Source organism: Oryza sativa, chromosome 7 (genome assembly GCF_034140825.1).
Source record: "Oryza sativa Japonica Group chromosome 7, ASM3414082v1".
Taxonomy (NCBI): Eukaryota; Viridiplantae; Streptophyta; class Magnoliopsida; order Poales; family Poaceae; genus Oryza; species Oryza sativa.
In genome coordinates, this window is record NC_089041.1 from 5,091,619 (window position 1) to 5,111,610 (window position 19,992).

The following is a 19,992-nucleotide window of genomic DNA, read 5'->3' on the forward strand; positions in this document are numbered from 1 at the left end:
ATTGCTGCATCACCATCACCTCCATGATCGATCTCATCATACACACACTGACAGAAGAATACACGAGACATTCAGACATTCAGAGAGAGGAGTGATCACTGTACTGTACAGAGGCTAGCTCTAGCTAGGTAGCTAAGGTAGGTAGAAGGTAGAGGAAATAAGAAGCATATATGGATCCACGGCTGCACAAGGCGGCGGTGCAGGGGAACACGGCGAGCCTGGCGGCGCTGCTGGGGGAGGAGCAGGGCGGCGGCAAGATCCTCAACTCGACGACGCCGCAGGGGAACACGGCGCTGCACATCGCCGCCGGGCTCGGGCGCGTCGCGTTCGCCGAGGCCGCCGCCGCCGAGCACGGCGACCTCCTCGTCGCCAGGAACGACCAGGGGGACACGCCGCTGCACCTCGCCGCCAGGGCCGGCAAGATGGCCGTCGCCGACATGCTCATCACCTTCATCACCATGGCTGGGCCTTGTTGGCCGGAGGTATCCGTCCGTTTTCTTTCTTCTAGCTTTAATTCGTCGTCACCGGTTGAATACAGGGTTTGATACTATTTCAGTTAGGCTATTTCTGTTGGGTACCGATACAACTGAAATTTCGGGTATTTCGTTTTGACACTATTTAAAATTTGCACAACGATTTGTCAAATATAAATAAAATTTTCTAAATTCACAAAAAAAAATTGTAAATAACCTGAAAATTTTAGGCCAAATAGTTTTCTAGGTGTGGGGTCCAATAGACTCGAAGTTTCAGAAATTTCGTTTTAGAATTTTGAACCCTGGTTGAATATAAGAAATTCGACCATCCGGTATATAATTGTGACAAGAGAGTTGCCATTTTTTTGCAATGTAGAATTTGATACTTTTTATAAATCTCATATGTAAGAAATCGAGAGCTGTCAAATTCAGCATTATAATGTGTGTTAGTACCTTTTGGTAATCACTAAAAGACATCACTCATTGTGATATACTTTTATCTGTTTAAAAATATAAACAACCATAAAATTAACATGGTGTGAAAATTCTTTCAAAAAATGAATTTAGTAATACCATATATTTTGTCATTTTAGTTGTACAAATGTCGATTCCCTTTTTTACAGAGCTATAGAGCCTTATATTTCAAGACGAATGAAGTATATTCTTTTCAAATAAATACATTCTTGCTCCTACGAGTGCTTTGCGAGTTGATAATTACGTTACTCTCCCTCCGTGTAGGGAAATATAAAGTATATTTTGACCATACAATTTTGGATTAAGATTTAAGACTATAATATTTATGCGAAAAATGTACGTCATGTATGTATGTAGGAGGAGCCACTGATGATGATGAACAAGACACGGAACACGCCGCTGCACGAGGCGGTGAAGCAGCGGCGGAGCGCGGTGGCGCTGCGGCTGCTGGAGGCGGAGCCCAACTGCGGGCACACGCCCAACGTGGACATGCAGACGCCGCTGCACATCGCCGCCCGCGAGGGCCTCGCCGACGTCGTCGACAAGATCCTCGACCAGCCATGGGTCCCCGAGAAGTTCGTCACCGCCGACAACGTCAGCGGCACCGCCCTCCACCAGGCCGTCCTCGGCGGCCACACCCGTAAGAAGAAATTTTGCTCAAATTAATTCAAAGAGTACTCTTTTTGATGAATTCCAGTACTCAATATTTTTTTTTCCACATCCAACCCCTGAATGTTAATGAATCTAGACATATATCTCAATATGAATGTGGTAAATGTTAGAATGACCTACATGATGAAACGGAGGGAGTAACATTTATATGTTCAAACCTTCACTTAAACTTTGCTTTCTTACCATGCTTACGCTCTTACACATAACATCATTATATAAGTATAAATTTAATAACCAATGATTGATGATATGTAAATATGTTTTATTAATTATTCAAAAACTACATACTCCCTCCGTCCTTTAATATTAGCAACCTAGAACCGGATAATTAGTTTTATGGTCTAATGAATCAGTCAGGAGGCCTGTCCAGATTCATTATATGAAACGTCACATCCTATCCTAGATTGCTAGTTGCTATATTATGGGATACTGGGAGTAATTGTTTAAGCTTGCGATTTTCAAAACTATCTTAGCGGTAAATAATGAATGATATTACAAAGTTTGGGATTGAAAGTCCAGTTTTAAAGTGTTAGATCACCGTCTTCCATCGTTAGTTTAGAGGGGTATATGGATACTTTTAAAAAAAAAGGTGAATAGATTTTTGAGGCATTTGAATCAAATTTGAAGAGATTTGAGTGTGTTTGTGTGTGGAGCAGGGGTGGTGGAGATATTGCTGATGAAGACGGCGCCGGGGCTGATCGACCTGACGGACGCCGTCGGCAACACGGCGCTGCACTTCGCGGCGCAGAAGAACGACAAGCGCATGGTGCGGATGCTGCTCGACCACAAGCCCGACCTCGCCCACCGCCGCAACGAGCGGCAGCAGTCGGCGCTCCACGTCGCGGCCTACTACGGCTCGACGGCAGCGGCGGCGGAGCTGCTCCGGCACAGCCCCGACGCGGCGGAGATGCTGGACCGGGAGGGCCGGAACGCCGTGCACGTCGCGGTGTCGAGCGGCAAGGTGGACGCGCTCCGGTGCCTCCTCGGCCGCGTCCGCCCCGCCGAGGTGGTGAACCGCGGCGACAACTCCGGCGACACGCCGCTCCACCTCGCCGCGAAGATGGCCCGCATCAAGTCGGCGCTGATGCTGCTCAGGGACCCCCGCGTCGACCCCTGCCTCCTCAACCGCGAAGGCCACTCGGCGCGCAGCCTCGTGGAGGAGCGCGTCGCCGGCGGCGAGATGGACGCCTACGTCGTCTACCTCTGGGAGAAGCTCAAGAAGTACGAGTCGCGGCGGTGCAAGAACCAGCAGCTGCCGCCGGTGGCGACGTACCAGTCGCTGCGCAGCCGGCGGCCGGGCTCCGGCAGCAACGACGAGTACTTCGAGCTCAGCGTCGGCACCTACACCCTCGTGGCCACCCTCATCGCCACCGTCACCTTCGCCGCCACATTCACCATGCCCGGCGGCTACAACCAGAACACGGGGCTCGCCATCCACGCCGACAGGGCGCCGTTCAAGATCTTCGTGGTGTCCAACACCGTCGCCATGTGCAGCGCCATCGTCGTCGTCTTCTGCTTCATCTGGGCGTGGAGGGACCCCGTCAAGTTCAAGCTCGACCAGCTCACCTGGGGACACCGCCTCACCGTCGTCGCCTGCCTCGCCATGATCGTCTCCCTCATGACGTCCGTCTACCTCACCGTCCTCCCCACGGAGCGGTGGCTGGCGTACCTGGTCATCGCCATCGGAGCCTGCACTCCGGCCGTCGTCATACTCATACTGCGCTGGGAGGTGTTCTACGTGCCATTGTGATCGATCACAAATATCACTAGGGCTGTGTTCTTTGTTCAGTCTTCCCAACTCATCTCTCTCGTGTTCCGCGTGCACGTTTTTCAAGGTGCGCTTTTTAAAAAAGTTTTTATACGAAAGTTGTTTAAAAAAATCACATTGATCCATTTTTTTAAAAAAATTAGCTAATATTTAATTAATCACGTGCTAATGGATTGTTCCGTTTTTCGTGCTTAGAGGATAGGTTCCCAATCCATAGAAAAGCAATTAATTAATCCCACAAGTTAATTAGTTATATTAACCCCCGCATATTTATGCTTCTATTTGTAGTATTTTGTGATTAATTAACTGTATGTATTGTCAGCTGCTCAGTAATTGCGGTTGTTACTAGTAGCAATATTTTTGTGACTGTCATTCTTTGAAAGTGAGATTGCTTGCCGATGAAATTGAGCAATGAACTGGAAGTAAATTATTTCCCCCCTCGAAGGGGCATCCTCTCATACTGTGCATGACGTTTAAAATGTCATAAAAAATAAAAACATTCTAAGATAGATATATTCTTTTCACAAACACGTAAATTAAAATTCGACTTGTACAACTCAAAACAAAAATAATAAATTTAACCACGAATTACGCGTTTCTATGAATTTTTTTCCTAATTGTATAAGTTAAATTTGAACATACATGTTTGTGGAGTGACATATCACATATTGATCCTACTAATTTTTTATAACTTTTTAAGCAATGTGTAAAAACGAAGGGACATCCCCTTAAGGAATGAATAGAGTTTCCTCAATAAACTATTTTATGCAAAATCTTTGTGCAGTTTGTGCATTTGAAATTTATATAAGAACGACCAGCGACCAGCGTGTGGGCGGGCGGGCGGCGTGTGGCCAGGTGGACGATGGCCGAGCGTGTGAACGACCAGCATGCAGGCGGAGGCCAGGCGTGCAAGCGGAGGCCCTGTAGACGACTGCAACAAAGGTAGGAAAAACCTCACCTTTTTGGGGCGATCTTGGCGGAGGTGGGTGGGGGGAGTCAACGGCGATTGCCGGAGGAGATCCAGGTCATAGTGCCGTGCGGGTGAGACTAGATCACGCGAAGTGAAATTTTGGTTCACGCTAGAAAAATAAGTCGATGGGGGCCGTACTCGGAGCCCCAGGACTAGGGGCTTGGGAGGAGGATCGGGGGGTCTTCTCACTTTGGGAGCTTTAGTAGGGTACTAGGGTCGGTGTTGAATCTAGTTTTTATATCTTAACCCTCGAAAATTGATTAGGACTGAGTCTATGGTCTCTATTAGAGATGCTCTTAGTGCGGGACGCAAATGTGATGTGTAGAACAAGAGCATCTCTGCAAATCCTTATGAAGGAAACTCAAGGAAGGCTTCAGCTATATATGTAGTATTTGCCTTCGAGAGAGATTTTGTCCTACTCATACCTGCGTACTGCAACTTGCCCGTCCGACCAGAATACGCTGTAAGAGCGTGGATTTCGTTAACAAACCTCTTGTTTTTCTGATTTTCACAAAGGGAGTTGTGCTTCTGCGCTGCATGCATGCATGCATGGACTTGAGGGGAGGGAACAGAAGGACGACTATCCTTCTAAACAATGCTGATCAAAATCCCTTATATTTTAGATCAGATTCGTATTACTATTATGTATCATATTCGACCAAAATTCTTTACATTTTACAATGATGGGAGCATATATTTAAACACACTAGGTGAAACCTTGTGCGTTGCTACAGGAGTTTAGTATGACAACAATAAATAAAAATAATGTGTAACATAGCTAGATAACTAAGATTACATAAGTTAACGTTGTTTATGATAATTTTAATTTAAATAGTATATTGAATGATAATTTAAATGTAAAAATAAGGTGATATGATTTTACGAGAGAATAAATATAGGGAGATAGTTTGGACCGTATATTAATCATCTAAAAACTAAAAATAATTGAGTTGATATGGCTTAATGAGAAAAGAAAATGATAGAGATAATTTGGGCCATAGATTAACCATTTAGCACTAAAAACAATTGATGTGGTAGAGCTTAATGAGAGAAGAAAGAAATAACATTAACTAAGTGAGAATGAAATATATGTACATAGAATATTATAAAAAAATAAGGGAGATATATATTGAAATATTTTGTGGATTTTGTGGGATGATGATTTAACATGCTTGCATTTCAAGAGCTCTAAAAATTTAATAAACTATAAAATTATAAATAATATAGCATGTTTACATGATGTTTAAATATAATAATTGTTAGTGGATGATGATGTGGTATCTTTGCATGTTAAGCGTTAGGAGTTAATGTGTTATAACTTTATAGTATAATAAATTATAAAGTTATAGATAATATAGCATGTTTGCATGATGTTTAAATGTAATGATTATTAGTGGATGATGATGTGATATCTTTGCATGTTAAGCTTTAGGAGTTAATGGGTTATAACTTTATAGTATAATCAATTATAAAATTATAGATAACTAGCATGGTGGCCCGCGCAGATTGCGCGGCTAGCATCATTATATTTTCTCTCATATAATAGCATATATGTTTTCACAATTTATTATTAAAATATATTAAAATGACAACATAATTTTAAATTTTGTACTAACTTTATGAAACTACTAATGTGTAATTCATATTATATTTTATATATGTGTTAGTTATTAATTATTTTTAATATCAAATTTCCGTTATTTCTAAATTATATTCCTATATGGACTCTAATCTCGTCTTTCAATATTTCTTATTTTTTTAATTCCGAATTTTCGTTAACTATAAATTGTATTTCTATATAGACTCTAGGCTCTTCTTCTAATATTATTTATTTTTAATTCTGAAATTTTATTATTTCTAATTGTATTTCTACGTGGACTCTAAACTCATCTTTCAATATTCTTTTATTTTTAATTTCGAATTTCAGTTACTTCTAAATTGAATTCCTATATTGTATTAAGACTCTTCTTCCCATGTTTTTTTTAATTTCGAATTTTAGTAATTTGTAAATTGTATTTTTATATGGACATCTAAACTCTACTTTTAATTTTATTATGTTTATTCCTAATTTTACTTAGTTTTAAATTTATATATATACTCTATACTCTACTTCTAATATTCCTTATTTTTAATTCCAATTTTCTATTATTTCTTAATTGTATTTTTATATGGACTCTATACTCTTCTTCTGATAATGTTTATTTTTTAATTCTGAATTTTGGTTATTTCTAAATTATATTTATATATGGACTATAGTCTCCTCTTCTAATATTCCTCATTTTTTAATTCCGAATTTCAACTATTTCTAAATTTTATTTCTATATGGACTCTGTTTTTCTTTTCTCCGATTAATATAAGAATTTCTAGACCGTAAGAGTGAACGTGGAGGCTCCTTTTTTTTTTCTATTTCTTTAATAAGTTAATAGATATAGCATTTTTGCATGATGTTTAAATATAATGATTGTTAGTGGCTAATGATGTGGCATCTTTGCATTATAAACTTTAGGAGTTAGTGGGTTATAACTTTATTATAGCCTCAAAAAGGAGAAAAAGTTTTGACAATTCATGTCTTGATTCCTTGTGTATATGGGGAGGAAGTCTATTTGTCTCTCGAGAGGATATACCATTGTTTTTCATAGCATTTAAAATGTTATCAACAAATTTGGAAACAAAAAAGAACAAGATATATCTATATGTGATATATCAGTATATCACCCCTACAAACATATATATATATATATATATATATATATATATATATATATATATATATATATATATATATATATATATATATACACACACACACACACACACACACACATAGATTTGAGCTCGGGTACATATGTACCCACTATCCTTGCCGTCAGATGCTCGGAGATTCGTGATGTAGGGGTCACAAGAATGATGGTGGATGGCTTGTTAGTACTACGGCAGGCAGTGTTAAACATAGAGCATGTAGTACCTTGTACGTATTGCTACACAGGTACCGAGAGCGAGAATTCCTGTTTTGCCCTTGGTGCTGCGGGAGCAAGCGCCATTCATATTAGTACAGGCGGCAATAGATAGGAGCTATTCCTCTTCAATGGCCGATTCTCTGAGAGTCAGTGGGACACCAAGACAGCAGATGGCACTTTTAAGTGCGTCTGTAGGAAGCCAGCAGCACGTATCCTCCATCCCACAGTTTTGTTGTCAATGTGATTTTTTCTTTGCAATGTTTTAGCATTCGTTTTATTTAAAAAATTAGTATAAATATAAAAAAAGATAAGTTATACTTAAAGTACTTTTTGATAACAAAACAAATCACAAACAAAATAAATAATAATTTTATAATTTTTTTAAATAAAACGAATGATTACAAATAAAAACTCAAAATGATAAGTATTTTGGGACTGACATAGTAGTGGATAAGATGTGTTTATTTACTAGGCAGTACACGACAACGTACTTCTGCATAAATATGTCTGCACGGTCTATCAAGATGTAGGGTGGTGTTAGGCAAAATTTTTTGATCCCTTATTACTTTTTTTTTTGTTCTTAAAGTGTAGCAGGCTTTTAAGCTCGATTCCAGGAAGAGCAAGGATGATACTCCATCTATCCAAATATAAGTCACAATCAGTTTTTCTCTATGTCTTATATTATAATATAAGGCGTGTATACATGTATACATTAATTATCATCTCTTGGTCCTTTAAATTTGGTTTATTTTATTTCATGTACCATTAAGTCTCCCAATTACATTGCTTGCATGTATGGATGTAATTTAATTAATAAGGTGATTAAATTTTTTCTTGTTCTTTATGTTATGAGTAGTTGTTACTTATATTTTGGGATGGAGGGAGTATGATAAATTGGGAGGTACTACCTCCGTAGGAGTTGGATTTTTTACACGCGAGTTCACATGTACCCACAATCTACACCCTATATGTAGCTTGTGCGAATCTTAAGGCAAGTATATTAGGTGCTAACAAAATGTAAGATGCATGATGTTTACGTTATACTATATTTTTTACAAGTGTAAAATACCTTGTTTATGTAATTTTTGTATTTCTTGTATGTAAAACTTGTTTATGTAGTTTACCTTGTTTATATAAATTACCTTGTTTTTGTAGTTTTTGATGGTAGGATATATATATCATTTTGGAAGTATCATTTTTGCAAGATGACAATTTGGTGATATTGTAGATATATTGTTTTCTCATTTTGACTAAATATCATGTTATAAACAAAATAAGGGTTAGAGAAATACAATGCACTATATATATAAATGTCATATATGATTGTTATTGAAAAAAATTATTTGGTAAAAAATGCAACATACATGTTATACATATTGTGAACCAACCTAATCCTAATATTTTTCTCCCTATATTCATTTGGTTAAGGTTAGGTACATTTTGCAGCATGAATCTTGGAACACATCAACGGTGTAGATTGTAGGTACATATGAACCCGAGTGCAAATCTGTATTTTCTAAAAATACTTATATTTTGGACGGAGGTAGTAAGTCGCTGCACAAAAATACTGTCATCAAGAATTGACTTTCACGTGCAACCTTTTCCAGATGCCCTTGAGTGGGCAGCCAGGTAACAGCGATGACATTGATGGTATCGTGATCGATCTAGCTCACAGATTTGTCATCAAGCAGTAGTCTATTTTCCGCTGGCTCTGAGCAAAAAAAGCACATGTGATAGATGAATACTTCTATGTAATATATCACTTCACAAATATGCAAGTTAAAATTTAACTTGTATAAATTATAACAAAAATAACACAGAAAACTCAAATTAGTATACTTTCTCCGTCAAAAAAACTAATCTAGGATGAGATGTCCTATCCCATCCGAGGGAGTATGAACTATAAGGTACAGCCACTTTTCTCTTATGTCTCATAATATAAGACGTACATGTATACATACATTAATTAACACCTCTTGGTCCAATAGAATTGATTTGTTTTAAATCCTATACCATCAAACCTTTCAATCATATTGCTTGCATGTATCAAGGTGATCCAACCAAAAAGGTGATTAAATGTTTTCTTGGTTTTGTGTTATGAGTGGTTGAGCTTTATATTTTAGGATGGAGGGAGCCTTGATCTATCTTGTCAATGGAGTGATGTATCCTGTGTGCAGATACATCAGCAGGAGCCATTGTGACCCATCCATCCGAGTGAGACGGATCCATGTTCTCTGAAAAAAATTCGCATATATGGCTGACACGATGCATGGCGTCAGGCGCGCATTGCTGAGTTATAGTAATGTTAGGTGATGGCATCGATGGGGCATAAAAAAACAACACTTGTTGTGGGCCTTTAGCTATCTGAGTGGATGCACTGTGGAAACAACACAAGAAGCGGCGTGGTGATCATTACACCTTCAAGCGCTGAAGGGTAAAAATGTCAAAACCACATCGCTCTGTGCTGACACCTACCACTCATTCGCCATATGCGCCATCGAGATGTACAAGACCACTCTACGTTTTAATGATCAATTACACGAAACCATTACACTACCGGGGACAGGTGTCTATCGGGGGTCAAGGGTATATGTGCACTCGCGTGCAGATTTTCCATCTCCCTTATCGATCTATCTTGTTAAATTTTTAACACAGATTTAAAATCGGAGTGGCTACGATGAACAGATTTGAGCTCGGGTACATACATATATATATATATATATATATATATATATATATATATATATATATATATATATATATATATATATATATATATATATATATATATATATATATATATATATATATATATGAGATGGAAATCTACCGTCCATCGTAGCCACCCCGATGAAGCCCATTAACGGATTCACAGAACGGACCCGTTTTCATTTTTAACGAGAAAAAAAAACGTAATCTTAATTAACCCACGGTAATCGGAAAACCGGATAGATAAATCCCTTTTCCCAGCTCATTGGATCGATATATATATATATATATATATATATATATATATATATATATATATATATATATATATATATATATATATATATATATATATATATATATATATATATATATATATATATATATATATATATATATATATATATATATTATATTTGTATAGTGATATACCATTTATCGATCTATCTTGTTAAATTTTTAACGATTTTTTTGGCAACATTATTAGTTTGAGAAAAGTCGTGGAACTACCGATATGCAAATGAAATGTGTTTGATAACTCGTAAATATTACTACATTCATCTCAGAATATAAAAAGTTTAAGAGTTAAACACGATTATTAAGAAAATACGTAGAATTAAATAAGGGAAGATTAATTGTGATTGGTTTTGTTCTTTATGTACCATGCATTTGGTGTGTGTGTGGGGGGGGGGGGGATGTTCCCAAGCAACGAATATATACCAGCACTGGTAGAGAAACCATCTTTCGTCGGTCGGCCGATTTCCACAATAGTCCCGGATGCAATAAAAACCGGGGCTAAAGATGATCTTTAGTCCCGGTTCAAAAGGGTAACGGGCATATTTGATCTTTAGTCCCGGTTTGTGTTACCAACCGGGACTAAAGATCATCTTTAGTCCCGGTTCGAATGCTGTCAGGACCTGTCAGGCCCCCCCGGGACCTTTAGTCTCGGTTGGTAGCACCAACCGGGACTAAAGATCTTAACTTTAGTCCCGGTTGGTAATACCAACCGGGACTAAAGATCCCGGTGATCTTTAGCCCCGGTTGGTGCTACCAACCGGGACTAAAGATCTTAACTTTAGTCCCGGTTGGTAATACCAACCGGGGCTAAAGATCCCGGTGATCTTTAGCCCCGGTTGGTGCTACCAACCGGGACTAAAGTCCCACCCCTATATATATGTCTTCTTCCTCCTCCAGCTGCCCGAGCAAGCTTCAAAATTTCTTCAAAAAAGAGGGGAGGTCATGCCAAAATTTCTATTGAATTTATTTTGGTGATTACATACAAATCGGAGGTGCCTAAAAGGTTTGCAACTTCATCCTCCAATGTTTTTTTTGTCATACTACATTTGCACCTATGTTTTGCACACTTTTTTTGTCTCCAAAATTTAGTTGTAAGTTGATGAGAGAGAAAATGTGTGTGGGGAAGAAAGAATATATAGAAATTTAGTTCATTTGCTAAACAAGGTTTTATAAAATAGTTGAGAAGGAAAACTCTAGTGAAAGTTAATATTAAATAATAGAAAACAAACTAAAATAAAAATTAAAAGAAGTAAAACACATTAAAATTAGTTTAAAACTTTACAAATAGTTTTTAAGAATTATTTGGTGTGATATTTTATGATTTTTGTATGAATAAAGATATCTTATAATTATTGTATGACTGTCATTATTGTAAGAATAATTATTTGTGTGCGGTTTTTTTGACTCATGTAGATGGATCGGCAATGGATGTACGCATCTACGAGACACATGCCATGCCATTATTCTATGGCGCAGGCGGTACATCATCCTCCCTGGGCGACAAGCGGCGTCTCGTGCACCATCTCCTCCGGCTCCGCCATCTCCTCCTCAGGATCCTGCACCGTCTCCTCCTCATGCTCCGCCAGCACCGTCTCCACCTCAGGCTCCAGCATCGACTCCTCAGGATCCTGCACCGACTCCTCCTCGTGCTCCTACACCTACTCCCCCGCAAGCTCCTCTTCCGGCACCTTCAAAGTCAAGGGCCCCCCCAGCTCCACCGCTTGCCCACACAAGGGCAACAAAGAAGGCGAAAGTTGACGCCGTCAAGAACAAGGACCCGGGGTACGATTGCACGCAAGAGGAGCTTGACGCTTACGTTGCATCAGAAGTCAAGAGACAATTCAAGCCTCGAAGTCCAGAAAAGAAGATTTCTATAGACCCCAGTGTCAGGAACTTCTTCAGGGGTATGTCTGCATCTGTCAAGGAGGCCATCAAGCTATCGGACTATGAGCGAACGCTGAAGAAAGCATCTTCTGGAAAGTCCAAACCAGTCCCTCAGCTTGGAGAGCAACCAAACCAGGAGATCGAGCCGTTGGTGACCGGTAAAGAAATGACGATAGAACAATTTATTACTGACACCGGTCTAACTACGGATCAATTGCTAGGAGTCGCACCAATCGAAAAGGCGGAAGTGAAATACATGTACGAACTCGGTAAACCGCTTGTCAAGCCTGAGCTGCTGCAGTCCCTACCCACACAAATGTACAAGTTCCATCAGCTGTACATGGAGATGAGCGCCACCGGTAGAGAGATGATCGGAGCGAGGATCAGGGACACGGACTTCTTGCAAGGAGATGACATTCTCTGGATCAATTTCAGGGGAATCTACGAACTATACCAGCTGGACGCCCTCGACGTCTGTATTATGAGTTGCTGGATTTTGTAAGTATATCGTTCAGTTAGATTTCTTACTATACGTCTCCTTTAATTAATTAGGTCCTTGTATATAAGTAGACCATAGAAAATAATATACTCCCTTTTATCGTTGTAGAATGGAGATTCAAAGGGCCCGACGGCGGAGGGTTTTCGATACTGGATTCATCGACCCTCGGAAAGTAAACGTCGCAATGCTCGACCAATATCCACAAGAAACAGAGGACAATCTCGTCCATCTCCTGAAGGCGCAGCATTACAAGACGTTCATACTGTTGCCATACAACACAGAGTTAGTTTAATTTTACTGTCTTCCTACATACCAAATTTCATTCCCGTACGAACTTGCTAAGTGTTTCATATGTAATGCATCCCACGCACATTGCAGATTCCACTGGGTGCTTTTACTCATCGACCTGGAGGCCTGCACCGTCAACATATATGACTCAATGGATAAAAAAGAGTCTACGTTTGACAAGGTTTTCGAACTTATAGACAGATACCGTCATAAGTTCCTTTGTTAATTAAGAAAATCTTGTTATGTTAATTGCTACTACGAATCATAGCTTTAAACTCCATGTAGGGCTTGGTATCGGTTCCGTCATTTGGTCCGCGGCAAATGGAGAGAAAGACTTAGGCGGAAGTTCAAATTTCCTGTGAGTACACATGCTCTACATTTATATTTCTCCGATTCAAATACATACAAGTGTATATTAATTAGATCTCTCGTTGTTTGTCATTTATTTGTAGTGCGCAAAGCAAAAGCAGGGAACTAACTTGTGCGGCTATTACGTGTGCGAGTATTGCCACTGCCTTGCAGACCAAATCATCACCACAAGAGAGCTCGATGTACGTACAAATAAATTCAAATTTTCATTACGTAGCGATTTCTTGTTTAATTACTAATCAATTTCATACATTCATATAGTTTATTCGCATGAGGGATAACCTGACCACACACAAGGAATTTATCGCGGCGGTTCAAGAACAACTCATGGGATTCATCAACGAAGAAATCCTTGATCCCAAGGGTGAATTCTACTACGACGGAAACACAATTCACCGGTCCTTAGCTTCTGAGCTAGCAGCGAGTACTACTACGTCGAAATCGTAGCTAGCTAGGACATATAATGGATTGTAATTAATACATGACTACATATGTTTCTATATGCATGTGTACACATTTTCTATAATATAAATATATTTTGTTCATATATATACCTATATACATATGCATTTGCATAACATATATATGTATAAATACATATATATATATATATGTATGCATATATATGTATTGAAACATATATATGCATGGTTTATATATATATATATATATATATATATATATATATATATATATATATATATATATATAAACCATGCAGCAACAGGGGCATGCAAAAAAAAAAAGGTCAGCTCTATCTTTAGTCCCGGTTGGTAACACCAACCGGGACTAAAGATGGCTAAACCGGCTGAGCCATCTTTAGTCCCGGTTGGTAACACTTGGTGTGTGTGTGGGGGGGGGGGGGGATGTTCCCAAGCAACGAATATATACCAGTGCACGTAGCTTGCAGGACAGGAGAGGTACATATATACCCAGCAACACAAGCAACGAATCCAACCAACCGCTACATTTCTACTCGTACAAATCGCTGGCTGCCACACTGCGGCAATTCAAAGGGAGAGTTCAATTGTGCGCTCTAGCTAGTGTACGTATAGAGAGTAGTAATATATGATGGATCCACGGCTGCACAAGGCGGCGGGATTTTAAAGCAACTTTTGGTTAGGCTCTTGGTATAGAGAGTAGTACTCGGATCAACTTGTGGTTAGGCTCTTGGTATATTTGGTCCTTAGTTCAAAATATTTTAGATGCCCTGGATTCTTCTAGATTAATCGCTAGTTATTCCTATAAGAGATCTAGCACCTCATAACAGGAGAGCTTCAATGCAGCAACGCTCAAGCCCTTTTTTCCTTTTTTTTCTTTCACATAATTCTAGGATTTATTTTGAAAGAAAAAGACTGCCACGTGGCCCAATCAAAGCTGGCAAACACTGCTAGCTTTAGATTAGTATATTAGGATATGATTGATTTATGTGGATACCTTCCATATCTGTAATCATTCCTTATCTCCTCTTCCATGTACTTCCATATATACCGGTCCCCCTGATACTTAATACAAGTTAAGCCACATTACACAATATTTCTCTCCCTATACTATCCAACAAATATTAGCTTAAAACTTAAAATTAAAATAATATAATTTTAAAGCAACTTTTTATAGATTTTTTTTTAAAAATATACAGTTTAGCAGTGTATAGGAAGCATGCACGTGAAAAACAAGGGAGGTAAAGTTGAAAACGTAGACTAAATCCGTTAAAAAAACATAGACTAAATAAAACAACCTCCCAGACCGGTTAACTAAATTGATATAATAATTTACTCTATATGAGTAAATTTTATTTTGGACCATCTTTATTGATCAAAGTTTTACATTGGGTAATAGCTAGGTTCATATTTTCAATTAACACCACGTATAATTACTGTTTTTTACACTTTGGACCGGATTTTATAGGTACCATCACACCAGCTGTTGTCTAGGTGCTTAGCATTTTACAAGAGACAATGGTATGGAAATTTGCCAAGTCCAAAGGTAGGGTAAGAAAGGGTATAGCTAATGGAGAAATTGACTCTTCCGAGAACCAGTAACGCGTAAACCATGTCAAACCAAGACCGATCAATATCCGAACGGAACAGATTCGAACTTCTCCTAGAAAAGTTTCCGTTGCAACTATGCTTAGCACAAGAACAAGATTGCAACATGTTATATGATAGACTATCAGACTAATGGGACTTCATTACTACTACATATGAACATTCACAGCCCTTATACTAGAGAAAAAAATGAAGAAATATTAAGTTTAAGAACTATTTTTCTAGAAAAGATATTACATGTTTTACAATATCCAACTGTAGTGTTAGTACAAATTATTGAATTCTAAGTTTTCTAACACAAAAAAGAAATGAGATCAGATCTACAATCATTGTACTATGTGTATGTGTAATTTGTGAAACCCGGTCCAAAGTGTAAATGATGGTAACTATATATGGTTTTAAGTGAAAATATAAGTCTAACTCTAATCCAATGTGAAAATTTAGTAAATAAGGGTTGACCAAAGCGAAATCTGTTGATCTCAAAGTCCTCGCATAACCCTTCTTCCAGTCGGATCACTCGTTGAAAAAAAAAATAATGCTCACACATAGGTGCACACACACCTCACCCATGCACGATGAATCTCTAGTTGTGGGTGCCTCCAGCACTACTACATGACCGATTTTTGCATGCGGCTAAAATGATTTTTGTGTATGGATGGACGGCCTGTACGCACCCAGATGTTTGGGAAAATCGTGATTTTTGCGTGCGGTCCCGCACGCAAAAATCCGATTTTCGTGTGTGCCGCTTATGACACCCGCACGGGAAAAAAACCGAAAAAAAATAAAATTTCAAGAAAATAAAATATCTAGAATTGGCGGCGCCGCCGCCGCCTCCTCCTCCTCCTCCTCATCGGTGGCGGCCTCTGCGTCGCCGCCCGCTGGATCTGCGCCGCCCGCCTCCCGACGGATCTATGCTCCCCTTCGCGCCGCCCGCCTCCGCTGCCCGCCGGATCCACCCTCCCCTCCGGCCGCACCGCCACCGACGCCCTTCCCCTCCGCCGGATCTGGGGAGGGGAGCGGATCCCGCGTGGGGGAACGCCGGCCGGCCACCGGATCCGTGCGGGGACGGCCGCCGCCCGCCGGATCCCGTACCTCCACCGCCGCCGTGTGGAGCTGAGGCCGCCGCCGCGCCGCCACTGTCCCCGCGTGCCGAAAGGAGACGAGAGGAGAGGTGTGACAGAGAGAGGGGGAGAGAGAAGAGAGATAAGAGGGGAGGGGTGTGAGGAGAAATTAAAAGAGATAAATGAGGAAAAATTTTGAAGTGGGTGAGAGGGAAAAGAGGGAATACTATTTTCGCGTGCGGCTCTCTTAATAGATCCGCACTGGAAAATCGGCTCATTTTTCTGTGCGGTCCGTTTAGGAGGACCGCACGAGAAAATTGATTTTCCCGTGTGGGCGACAGCCAGGCGCCAGTTCCCCTATTTTTTCGTGCGGTTCCACTTACGAATCGCATGGAAACAAAAGGGGATAGCGTCCACGAAAATCTATCGTGTACTGGTGCAGCTCTGGCTCCGGAGTACTCCCTCCGTCAAAGAAAAGTGAAAACTATTCTTGGTAAGGATGGAATATAACTTAGTACATCAAAACTAGATATGAGTGAATCTGAATATGGCTCATATCCATATTCGTTTATGTCCTATAATTATTATCAATGTTGTTTTTTCAAGACGAAGGGAACACATATTACATCGACACTGCCACCGGCGCTGCAGCTGTTCAGTGGCATCCTGGCCTAGTGCTGCTGCTGTTACACTTCAGTAGCTACAGAGGCGGATCCAACAATAAAATAGAAAAGTTTGTGTGGGTGGGGAGGAGGTGGGGGCTGAACATATTAAGCTAAACCGGCTGACTGGCACCAGGTCACATACCTCGGAGATGGATTATTGTCGTCCAAAAAATCATTAGTAAGATAGATTAATGCTACGTCCATCCTAAAATATAATACTCTATGTCACTTTGATTTTTTTCCTGGTCAAACTTAATTAAATGTGATAATCCAAGAAATGCAATTGACAAATGTCAAAATCCAAGAAATGCTATTGACAAGTGTGTGTCCAAAAAATGCCATCGTCATTAGGGTTCCGTCCAATCTGCGCCTGTTGACGTTTGATGTCTCGACTACGGTATTTGGACAGTATGGGGATCGTCGGTGCTAGGGTATACGCGAGACTGAGGTAAAAGAGATGGAGACAGGGATTTTTATACAGGTTTGGGCCCCTGAGCAATCAGGTAATAGCGCTACATCCTGTTGGCCGGAGCCGATGTTGCTTTTTATTCACCATAATCACACCAGTATAATATGTGGGGTAGTCTATCTAACTGTTGTCGACATGGCGGTCTGAAGGTCTGACTCGTAGTCGACAACAGGGTAGCCTTCCTCCTCAAGCTCGCGCCCGACGGAATCAGAGATAGTGCTAGATCCCTACGGCCGGCCTCTGAAGGTACCGGATAGGGTCGATCTAGGCGTATCTCTGATGTCGATATCCGGCGGCTTGTCTTGGCGTATGTAGGCTTCTATGTTGATTGTGTTGGGAGTTGATTGTCTCGTGGTGGGTCTCGATCGTGGTGACCGTGTTGATTGTGTTGGTTCTCCCTGGTAGGTGTCCGCCCTCTTCCCCTCCTAGGGGGTCTTGTATTTATACCCATAGGTGTCCCCTTGTCCAAGTAGAACTAGGGAAACCAATATGGATACAATCCGAATAGTCCTTGTCGTTTCCATGAAGAACTCTGGTTGTCTTTCCTTATCATAACTCCTCCTATATCCGAAGGTTGTTTCCGTATAGGACATGGTATGTGGTGGGTCCTGCCGAGATGTAGTCAACTACTATTAGGTATTTTGTATCCATAACCCTGACAGTAACCCCCGACTTCAATGCAAATGAACGAATTCATATTCTCAACCACGCGCAGACCTTGGAGTAACTGTTATCTAGCTCATGTGACCGTTCTCGGTGAGTTCAGAGATAACGTTAGACTTCCTTTGTCAGCCTCGTGCGGGTACCTAAAGGGTTTGTCTGAGTCAATCTCTGATGTCAACCAAGAAAGTACAGAGTGTACGACTAAGTCTCATGTCTTGCTGTAATCGAGAATTTGGATTGAAGTCAAGAAATTCTATCTCGGCGGGTACACCATCTCTTCATTCCGTATTCCTTGTCGAGATCCAGCAACCGTTCTCGAGCGATCGAGAAGGCGTAGAGTCTGCGAAGGAGCTTTGTCTTGGTGTAGAACCATAGAGACATGGAGTGTTCGTCAATGTCGAATAGAATTTTCCTGAAATCAATACTCAGAAAAGAATATCAAATAGAAATAGCCCCCGAGCGAATGCCCAAAGGGTGACATGTTATAATATGTATGGTAAATTGAAAATGAATTAAATTTACCGACCAATGTTTTGTGTATGAGCGTCTTCTCTCTTACTGACTTCGATCAGTCAGTTTGTAGAGTCATACACTCTCCCTAGCCCCCAGCCTTGTCGTCGGAGAATCGTTCTCGGAGGATAAGGCTCTTGGACCCTTGACCTGCCTTGGTTGAATAAGCACTGATCCTAACCCCCAGCCGTGAAGTTGGAAAAGTCAATTTCCGATTACACGGCTTGGTTAATACGCACGGCGAGAACTCTTACACGACCAGATCTTACATGGTCTTTTGTCTCTACAGGATCCGACAAGGCCTTATCGGCTCTGAGCATCCCCAGCCGAAGTTCCCTTAGGTTCCTCGGAGGCCTTGTCAAGAGGGCGTAAAGGGACAGTAGGATAGGTTTCAACACTAGGTGTCGTCGTGGTAAGGGATCTCTGGGTAAAACACTTAGCGATATTGTGTACCTGCTATCAACTTTGTTGAAATAGAGGTAGTAGGAGAGTCGCTACACCGCTGGTCGAGGACCAGGCAGTAGTCGTAACTCGACCACTAGAAGTGGAAATAGTGGGAGAAACGCTACATCGCTAGTCGAGAATCAAGCAGTAGTCGTAACTCGACCACTTAAAGTGGAAGTAGTGGGAGAAACGCTGCATCACTGGTCGAGGACCAGGCAGTAGTCATAACTCGACCACTTGAAGTGGAAATAGTGGGAGAAACGCTACATCGCTGGTCGAGTACCAGACAGTAGTCGTAACTCGACCACTTAAAGTGGAAGTAGCCGGAGAAACGCTACATCGCTGGTCGAGGACCAGGCAGTAGTCGTAACTCGACCACTCAAGGTGGAAGTAGCCGGAGAAACGCTACATCGCTGGTCGAGGACCAGGCAGTAGTCGTAACTCGACCACTCAAGGTGGAAGTAGCCGGAGAAACGCTACATCGCTGGTCGAGGACCAGGCAGTAGTCGTAACTCGACCACTTAAAGTGGAAGTAGTCGGAGAGACGCTACATCGCTGGTCGAGGACCAGGCTGTAGTCGTAACTCGACCACTTAAAGTGGAAGTAGCCGACCACTTGAAGCAAATGTACGAGAGATCACTACGATCAACTGGTTGAGAACCGGTGAGTAGGTGTCCCTCGATCATTTGGAGTCGTGGTACGAGGACCGCTACGCTGCCGGTCAAAGACCAGTCGTAGCTGTTCCTCAACCATCTGAAGTCATGGTGCGAGG

At 40.8% G+C, this 19,992-nt stretch overlaps 1 protein-coding gene across 1 annotated transcript; it reads left to right on the plus strand.

Annotated features, from left to right (window-relative positions):
- On the plus strand, positions 1–3,726 carry LOC112939604 (ankyrin repeat-containing protein At5g02620). The gene is made up of 3 exons (XM_026026867.2): positions 1–482; positions 1,305–1,587; positions 2,276–3,726. The coding sequence occupies exons 1-3, from the start codon at positions 171–173 to the stop codon at positions 3,367–3,369; spliced, it is 1,689 nt and encodes a 562-aa protein (XP_025882652.1). The 5' UTR covers positions 1–170; the 3' UTR covers positions 3,370–3,726.
- The last annotated feature ends 16,266 nt before the right edge of the window (positions 3,727–19,992 follow it).